Source organism: Corylus avellana, chromosome ca3, assembly GCF_901000735.1.
Source record: "Corylus avellana chromosome ca3, CavTom2PMs-1.0".
Classification (NCBI taxonomy): Eukaryota; Viridiplantae; Streptophyta; class Magnoliopsida; order Fagales; family Betulaceae; genus Corylus; species Corylus avellana.
Window position 1 is genome coordinate 5,604,431 of NC_081543.1, and position 10,181 is coordinate 5,614,611.

Here is a 10,181-nt window from a genome sequence, read left to right on the forward strand (position 1 = left end):
AGATAAAGAAAGATTCACATAAATTGAGAGAGAGAGAGAGAGAGAGTAAACATTGAATTGACAGTGATAAAATGTGAGCAATCCACATGCCTCCAAATCAAGGGAGTATACAACTTAACAATAATCTGCGAATAGAATGGGAGATTTGCTCTCCCAACACCTATTTAATGGAATAGGATCATGAAATGGAAATTATCCATTTCATGGTCCGGATTAGCTTTTGTTTCATCTAATGGTGTACATAGTACCCCGTCATTTAAACATTTTATAGTGCTACATAGTACCCTGTCATTTAAACATTTTATAGTGCTACTCTTCACACCATGTCACATTGGCTAACGTGGCATGTTTTAAGTGGCTTTTTTTTTAAGTGGTTGATATGAGAAGCCACTTAAAACATGCCATGTAGGGTTTGGTTACGTGGAAAAGGCAAGGCGCATTAGAGTCATGAGCAGTTTATGGGGGTGTCTTTAGGTGGGGCTTCAAGTGGTTTTGGTTGTGGGAAAAAAGGGTGGGGGAGAAGTTAGGCGAGTGGGTGGACTTTTACCTTCGCTGTAATTCTGATAGGGTTAAGAGGCTTCTTTGGGTTGAGATAGCTGGTTTGCTCAGCTGGTGGAACCTGCCTAGGTGTATTGGGGGTGTTTAGGGGTGTTTTTACGCTCTTTCTAGTTAGGTGTTTCATTTTGTATACTTCTTGTGTATACAGGAGCGCCTTACTCTTTTAATAAAATTTGTTGATTACTTATCAAATAAAAAACACGTCATGTAAGGCAGTGTGACATGGGTGTAATAAATGGGTGTGGAGAGTAGCATTACTCTTTCAAATGGTGTGGCAACATATTCACCTTATGGAAACATATACATCATTAGATTTGTAAAATCTAACCCATACCATGCTAATAGGAATTGCTAAATTATATATGATAGTCTTGTTATTGTTTAATAATTCCAAGTGTTCATCATTTCAAAATTAGAATTGTAACCTAAAAGTAATGGTCAAGATATTGGGGAAAAAAAGAAAAGAAAAGCTAAAATCTAGCCTCCTTTCAAGGAAGAATCTCTACTGAAAACAAGTCGGTTTTTCAAAAACCTCAACCAAAGAAAAGAAAGTAACAAAATACGATTTGGTGGGACAACTGGACGGGTAACAATTAGAAATCCAATTTGGAAAGTTAAATGAGCTATTTCTAGCTTTCCTATGTTGAGGGCGAACTTCTAAAATATTGCCATGGTATTCATGTGAAACCTTTACAGGATATGGACTAAAAATAAAATAAAATAAAAAATAAAAACTTTACTGTGAAAGATACTAGACATAATAAAGACAGCTAACAAAACATTAGGTCTTAAATTTATATGTTACTAATCAAAGGGGAAAAATTGAAAACATCAAGTAACACCCTTTCTTCTTTTTTTCTATTTTCTTTTTATACTTTCACAAAGCACTAAATAGGAGTTGAACCCCAATCACAATAGTATAGAGTTAGGTACATTTTATATGAGTATTAGCTAGCTTAACTAGTAAAATATCTTGTCACCATAGACGATAACTAAGATCAAATCCCGCCTACACCAAGAGGCTTTAGCGGGTGGGAGAGGGTTACCTCCCGTTGTTTAATGAGCCTAAATGGACCAAAAAGTGAGAAACACTTCAATACTAAAATGCCTCCTATAATTAAAAAAAAATATAGGGACTGGTTTAGGACACTAAAAAGCTCGCATAATTGAACATATGTAGAGACTGGTTAAGGTTTACTGCTTATATTGACAGTAAAAAGCGCTCATAATTGAACACATGGAGAGAGTGGTTAAGGTTTACTGCTTATATTCTTGCTTTTAGAATAACACTCAAGGTACCTACTGATTCTTAGCATGCCCAACCACAACTTTGTTATGCTACTGATAAATATACTAAAAGAGTACAATCCAATTCTAACAAAGTAATCGAAGTGCTCACAGTGAAGTTGGTAATAGAAAAAAGGGTGCGGGACACAGGCTGGAAAAGTTGTAACAAGATATATAATATACTGTGATAGGTGAGAAACTTAATCTTCATCTAACTAATTGGAACTTGGTCTGGTCCCCTATTCAGTTATTGGGGGTTTAAACATGAGAAAAATGAGTATTTTCAAACAAGCATTGTGGGGAAAATGGTAGGACAATTGGTGCTGAAGAGAATCAGTTTTGGATACATTTATGGGGCAAGTGGACCTCATATTTGGTTAGGAGGCCTCGTGTGTCATTTCTGGAGTAATACAAGGGTGGGTTGGGTGAGTATTTCAGGCTATATTAAATATGTATTTGGAGATGGTTTAATCAAGCTTTATTGGGTAAATGGTTGTGGAGATTTGCAAATGAAAGAGATGCGTGGTGGAGGAAATTAGTGGAGGTTAAATATGAGGTGATGAGGGGTGGTTGGTGTTCCAAGGAGGTAGGAGGATCATATGGGGTGGGAATGTGGAAATGTATCCGAAGGGGGTGGCATGATTTTAAGCAACATGTGCGGTTTGAGGTAGGAAACGGGTCTCGAGTATTGTTTTGGCAAGATGTGTGGTGTGGGGAGGTATCATTGAAGACTTTGTTTCCCGCTTTGTTCAATATAGCATGTGTAAAGGAGGCATAAGGGAGGGGAATATGGAGACAGTAAATGGTGCTATTCATTGGAATGTAAGGTTTATTTGACCTGTTCATGATTGGGAACTGAAGGAGGTTTCGAGATTTTTCGAAATGCTGTATTCCCAACAGGTAAGGCATGGTGGGGTGGATAAAATTTGTTGGATTCCCTAAGGTGAAGTCATTCTATAAGGTGAAGATTAATTCAAACCCGGTGGATGGCCCTTGGAAGATTATTTGGAAGAGTAAAGCTCCTCTGCGAGTGGCTTTTTTCGTATAGACGACGATGATGGGGAAAATATTAACGTTGGACAATCTACGTAAGAAGAACATCATTGTGACGGAGTGGTGTTGTATGTGCAAGAAGAGTGGTGAATCTATTGATCATCTATTATTGCATTGTGAAGTTGTTGTAGAGATATGAAATATGATTCTTCAGCTGTTTGGTGTAACGTGGGTGATGTCGGGTAGGTTGAAGGAATGCTTGGGAAGTTGGAGAGGGCAAAGGGGTAAGCGGTAAGTCATGCAAATCTGGAGGATGGCCCCTTTGTGTGTAATGTGGTGCTTATGGAGAGAAAGAAATGCACGGAGTTTTGAGGATCGTGAAATGGAAATTATAGAATTGAAGAAAAGGGTGCTCCAAACACTTTTCTCATGGAGAGTGTTGTGGTATTCTTCGCAAGTTTCAATGCTTGCGAAATTTCTAGATTTATGTGCGTCATTTTCAGTTTAAAGCTTGTATTTGTGGGCTCTTTTGTATACTTCTTGTGTACATGGGTTGCGCCCCTTGCGCTTTTTAATACATTGACATTACTTATCAAAAAAAAAAAAGGTATTTGGAGATGGTAGAAGTGTGTTTTTGGCATGATGAATGGTGGAACACTGTCCTAAAAGAGTTATTTCCTGATTCATTTCTGATTGTTGAGGAGAAAGATGTTTTTGTCCATTCTTGTTTGGATTTCTTGGAGGATGGGAGGGATCCATTATCAGAATCTCAGGTTCATTGTTGCAATCAATATGAATCCCTCAAGTAATTCAATGATATATTTGCAAACATATATTATTCTATCATTTATTTATCCACAAAACAATGAAATTGTGATTACTAAAACATGGTACAAGTCCTTACCAATTGAAGACAGAACTAAATACTAGCTCATTTCACAAAACCAAAATCTTCCAATTATTACAAAAATAATAATAATAACCGGGAAAAGTAAAAGAACGTAAACAGATTCCTTTTATTATTTTTCCCTTCCTTCCCACGTCTATAAGGCACAAACATAAAGACAATAAGGCATGTCCATACCATCCTGTAGCTGCTCATCTGGTGCATTCCTAAGCAAGAATGATGTAGCCTCTGCCATAAATTCTTGGACATAATCCTTGGGATAAAATCTTAGTTGTACTGTAACCCTTAAAAAATTGAGAAAAATACATGAGTAAACATGTTTTCATGTGTATGTGTGCAAGTAAGTAAATGCGTAAGGAAGACTCTAGTATCTATCTACTACAGTGATACAAACGATATTTACAATAACAAGTACGATCTCATTGTCCTTGAGAAAATCTAAAGAAAACATATCAGCCAAGTAACAATAACAGCATAAACATGTATAGCTTAGACATTAATATTTACTTTCTTGGTCTTTTGTACATATTCTCCCAAAGCAAATGGCTCAATGTAACCTAACACTTCAATTTTTCCTTTGCTTCTATCTCAAATACTTGCTCCAATTATGGTTTACAGTGAACACTTTACTACCATATAAGACAAATAAAAGATATTTCTCCATGGTCGTGTGCTATATGTGGTTTGGTAGAAAATGGGGACTTTTAATTTTGGAGAAGATATAGTCAACCAGACCACATTTTTAAGAAATCACGTTGGAGCTTCTCAATGTGATTAGCAACACTCAAAGGGAGAGGAAAGAGGGACATGGAAAAAGTAGGTAAGTTGGAAAGTGTGTTCTTGATAAGGGTAATCCTACCACCCTTAGACCAATACAACCCTTTCCAACTAGCCAACCAACATTCTATCTTTTCAAACATCATCCCAAATATGCTTAGCCTTATAGGAAGCCCCCAAAGGAAGAACAAGGTAATTCAAAGGCAAGGACGAAACCCCACAGCCCAAAATCCAAGCCAGCCCAGCCACATTATCAACATTTCCCACCAAAACCAATCAACTTAGCTAAGCTTGTCTTCAAACCTGACACAGCTTCAAAAAATAAGAACAAGCTCCGTAAATTGCACAAACGACTTGGGTTGGCCCCACAAAAAATCAAAGTGTCTTCAGCAAACAGAAGATAAGAGATATCAACTCATATCCCCACAAAGAAGCCACACAACAAACTTCCACTCATAGCAGCTAAAATCGCCCTACCCAACGCCTTCATCACTAGAACAAATAGCAAAGGAGACGAAGGATCCTCTTGCCTCAAGCCTTAACTGCTAAAGAAGCCTATAGAAGATCCGTTCACCAAAACCGAAATCCAAGGAAATACAACGAGCAACCCAAGAGCACCACTTCCCCCCAAACCCGCATCTTCTTTGCATGTACAATAGAAAATCTCAATTAATGTGATCATAAGCTTTTTCTAAGCCAATTTTACATATAACCCCTGGTTCTCCATATCTCAATCTGCTATAAAGACAATCATTGGCAATAAAAATAGGATCTAAAATCTGCCTACCACGGATGAATGCATTTTGTGACTTAGATATGATCCTCTCCAACACCATCTTAAGCTTGTTCGCTAGAATCTTAGCAATCATCTTATAAATGCTGCCCACCAACCTGATTGGGCAAAAACCCATAGGGTCAACAACCCCTGAGATCTTTGAAATGAGGATGAAGAACATAGCATTAAGGCTAGCTTTCACAGCCTCCCACACCTCCCTCTCCTCAAACACTCTCCAACAAACAGGCCTCAGCCTCATCAATAGAATCAAAAGAAATACCGTCCACCAAAGGCCACTAATTGCACTACATGGTAAACAACTCCTTATAAAACTGAACAATTAATTTCTGCCTTTTTCAATTTCTCCTCAACACCCAAGACTCTTTCTTCTTCAAGGACATAAAAAACGTGTAGTTCTTCTAGCAAGATCTTCTTCTTCCTTTATACATTGCCAAGACTCTCTCCGCATTCCATCTCTTTAACTCAGCTTCCAAGGCTTTGATTTTGCTAGCTAAAATGAAAATATGAGAACCTTGAAAAAGATAAGAATCACACCACTGTTTCAACCTCTCCACAAAACCCCCACGCTTTAGCCACATATTTTCAAATTTGAAGGGCCTACTAAACCCCCTAAAAATCACCATAATCGAGAAGAATCGGGAAGTGATGCAAACATAGTCTAGGAACATCCAAACAAATCAACCATAGAAACCTCGAGCTTTAATCAAGTTAATAACATATTTCTTTTTCATTTCAATCTAAAGGGTCTCAAGACTCTCAACCCATCCAAAAACACATTTAGATTGGTCTCATAGAAATGTACTTATCAAAAAAAAAAAAAAGATTGGTCACATAGAAATCTCACAAATTCATTGGAATCTATTGTTTGAATTGATAGCTTTTGATAGGATTTTTAAAACAAAATTAACAAGAATCCTAATGCTCCAGAAATTCCTCAACATAAAATTACTTTTTTTATTTGTTTTTTTTACAAGTAATCGAAATATCATTAAATGTGAAAGGCGCAACACTCGAGTACATAGGAAACATACAAGAGAAACACCTAATAAGAAAGAGAAAAAAGAAAAAGGGAATCGTGATATCTAAGCACCAGGTAAGTTCAAGATTTCCCTCTATTTCACTTTGCAAAGTAATTTATTTGTCTGTGCAAACCTACCAGGTTCTAATAACATAAATACATTCACAGAACATGAAATAAAATAACAGTGTGCAAAATTACTTACTTGAGCAAATACACAAGATCGCGTATCAAATACTTCTGCAAATACATCATAATGTATGACCAAGATGTAAAAATCTGCATAACAACAGCCACATTTTTCATATTTGGAGAAGTTTAGTTTGAGATAGAGGAAGCTATCAAAAAATTAAAGGGAAAAGGAAAAATAATTGACAACTAAAGAACAGCACATGGCTTAGACCTGCTCAATAATCTCCGGCTCCCTGTCAGCACCACTTTCTAGAAGAGACACGAAAGAATCAGCAATCCTTGGCAGAAAGCTGACAAAAGACCCCAATACACAAGAAACAAGCCATAAATGCATGTAAATATGTGTCTGACAATGAAAAATTTTATTTAAAAAAAAATAAAAATAAAAATAAAAAAATTATATTAAAAAAAAGGTGGGGGCGAAGGGGTGAGGCGTTTTCAACCCCCAATCTAGGCTACCTTCTTATATAAAATTTTAACATGTAACAAATGGTAAACAACAAAGCAGCAATCTCCCCCAAGCCTAGCCAATGACCCAAAAAAAAGCCTATGAGATAAATTAAATCCAAAAAGAAAAGAACTCACGGAACAAAATCGACCAAGAGATCTCTAGATAAAGCTGCAATTAACCTGCAAAAACAAAACTTAAACCTCTCAACATGCATGAAGTTAAGGAAACACACATAAACAACTCATAAATAAACAAAGAAAGAAAATAAAAGAAAACGAACAAGTTGAAAGGGTTTCACACACAAACCGGAATCTGTTTTGATCATTTATCTTAGAAGTGGTTAGCAATTTATGAGGCTTTCTACCAATGAGCTTTAGCTCAAATGGTACTTCCTCCCTTTGTAGCAAGGTGGAGGGTGAGGTCGTGGGTTCAAATCCCACCGAGTGCGTGCGTAACTTACCAATCAAAAAACAAATTTATGAGGCATTCTAATATCCAGATACTTTACTTCGGAAATTACTAATGGGTTACAACTCATAGTTGTTATTGAACAACCATAATACTTTATTAGATCAAATTTCCAGAGGAAATGTTTACAACTCCTCCTTGAGTATCCCCATGAATGAAGTGAAACCTTAGTTAGTTTGAAACTCTAAAACCTTAACATGCATTTATTACAATATCAGCTACTGCTTGCAAAGATCTGCATCAGGTTTACAACCCATATTCAATTAAAAAAATTAGTCAGTATTCAGACATCCACATAAAAAATAATAATAATAAAAATTAAAAATTAAAAATTAAAAATTAAAAAATTAAAAAAAATTAAAAAGAAACAAAAAGAAATTTTTTTGACATTGATTACCACAACTACATCAAAGAAGTATCACATCACTCACTCTGACCCACTTCTAATCAATTTCTGTGACATCGTGATATTAGTACTGGGATAATCAAGCAACGAATTTGTAAATTTAAGAACCAAACTACTCAGCCTGCAGAGCCAGAAATCAGCGAATCTCACTTATTTTTAAATTAATTTCCATTCAAATGTGCCCAATGAAAAATAAAATAAAAAAACACCATCGACATCATACTACATGCAAGTAAAAACAAATTGATTGAAACAGAAACGTTGAACAAACAACACAAGCTTCAATACAAGTTTATCATCCAATCATATTACACACAAATATCTGAAAAGCTGTTAGAGTAGCATACCTAAGAATAGGCTCAAGCGATAGCCTTGCTTTCATTTGTAATCTAGAGAGAAGTTTCGATAATATTAATTCCTTGTGCAATAAAATCAATGGTAATGTTTGTACCAAGGGCAACATTTCCTCGTAAAACGAAATGAAATCCTCCGCAGTATTCAATTCCTGCCCGTCACAGTACAACTCAAAATTAAGCATCAGCAACATTCAGAAGAAAGAAAAAGACAAAATAAAAAGAGAAAGCATAAGAAACAAAAAACAAACATGAACAAAAAATCAGAAACTGATTGAATTTCCTATAACAACGATAACACTGATTTGATTTCGCGGTTAACTTAAACTTATGCATACCCTCCATTCTATGAGGCAATCCCGGAAAAAGGAGGACCCCTCTGAGGGCTCAGCCTTCACTTTGTCGAGGCTCCGGAAGACATCGATATCAATCTCTTCTACCCTCTGGGAGAACGTCTTGAACTGGAAGGAAAACCAAAAAAAAAAGAGTAATCGATTATATATTTTACACTAATGTTTCCGGCAAGATAGAAAATTTGTCGTTCAAATTGAATACGGTTTTTGGTCTCTAGGGGTTTAGGGTTTAAGGGCTTACAACAAAACGGCGGCGGCCCGGGGCTTTGTTTAGGGACTTCACCGCCTGTGCATGCGATGGCGTCGCCATTGCTTAAGGTTTGGCTCAACTCAACCTCGCAAGGGTGGCGAAGTCCTCACAAGAAGCTCCTCTTCTTCTTCTTCTTCTTCTTCCTGAGAGCGGGAGAGGGAGGTAGCGCGGTGGTACGTAAGAGGAGTGAGAAGGAAGTACCGATAGGCCCTTGGATTGGACTAGCTATACCTAGCTAGTCCAATCCAAGGGCTTATTCCACAAACCAAAGCGGCCTAAAACGTTTGGCTTACTTGTGGAGCTTGTAGGGTTGAGTCGGTTGGAGGGACTGGACCGGGTTGATTTCGGGTCGGACTGGTTGGTTTGATGCACAAATTTTTTCGGATAATTTTGAATAGGAAACCGGCCACTAGGCCCGTAATAGGGAACAGGATCATCTCCAATTCATTATGGACTGAAGAATATTCAATTTATGGTTAAGATTTCTTTTCAGAAATCCTATAGCCGCAAATGGGACACATATCCCACTAATAAAAATAATAATAAAATATTATTTTAAATTAATAAAAAAATAAGAAAAAAGAACCCCTTATTAGTGGGATATGTGTCACATTTGTGGTCATAGGATTTCTGAGAATAAATCCTAGCCATGAACTGGATATTCTCCAGTTCATAATGGATTGGAGAGAATTCTGTTCCCTGTAATAGGTGAAAAAGTGAGCGATTAATAACCCACTAATCGCTAACCATTTTTAAGATGGTTAGGAAAAATTGTTAACTGCTTAAACGATTACAGTTAGCGGTTTTAGGCTTTTTTTTCAAAACCACTAACCGCCTATATATATATCACCAAGGGTGGTAGTTCAATGGTCACAAAGGAATCTCGATGAAGTTGGGCATGCACTAGGGCCTGAGTTCAACTCCCATAATAGGAATCTATTAACCTATTAGTGTTAGCCACCTTAAGCCTCATTGATATCTTGGTGGGGCAAGTGTTAAGCTCTCGCTCAGTCGATCTTGAGAGAGCGTCTGCGGTTCCCACCGTCTAAGCCTCTCATGAGCAGCACCCAGAAGGTTGGCACTACTATGGTCACTTCCAAATAGGATAGCTACAATTGGCCTCCCTCTTCCAACATTTTTTGAATTAAAAAAAAAAAAAAAAAAAAATCCTAAACAAACAAACAAACAAAAAAACCTATATATATACATGAAACAATATCATTTTTGTGTTTAAAATTTTAAATAGATATAAAAATCTATAAATGATGTCGTATGTCATATGATATTATCGAATTACCATAGAAACGACATTGTTTTTTTTTTTCTTTTCTTTTAAACTCTATTAATCGCTAATTGTTGGTTAACCGCCTAA

General features: G+C 36.6%; 1 protein-coding gene across 1 annotated transcript in view; it reads right to left on the bottom strand.

The window, feature by feature from the left end:
• LOC132173861 (uncharacterized) overlaps window positions 1-9,031 on the bottom strand; it is a 29,148-nt gene extending 20,117 nt beyond the window's left edge. The window contains exons 1-7 of the mRNA XM_059585510.1: window positions 8,801-9,031; window positions 8,545-8,667; window positions 8,201-8,358; window positions 7,114-7,158; window positions 6,740-6,818; window positions 6,542-6,615; window positions 3,923-4,029 (exon numbers count right to left, since the gene is read on the bottom strand). Coding sequence (XP_059441493.1) covers window positions 3,923-4,029; window positions 6,542-6,615; window positions 6,740-6,818; window positions 7,114-7,158; window positions 8,201-8,358; window positions 8,545-8,667; window positions 8,801-8,869 — 655 coding nt within the window. The 5' untranslated portion in view covers window positions 8,870-9,031. The remainder of the gene's footprint in view (window positions 1-3,922; window positions 4,030-6,541; window positions 6,616-6,739; window positions 6,819-7,113; window positions 7,159-8,200; window positions 8,359-8,544; window positions 8,668-8,800) is intronic.
• Between the last annotated feature and the right edge of the window lie 1,150 nt (window positions 9,032-10,181).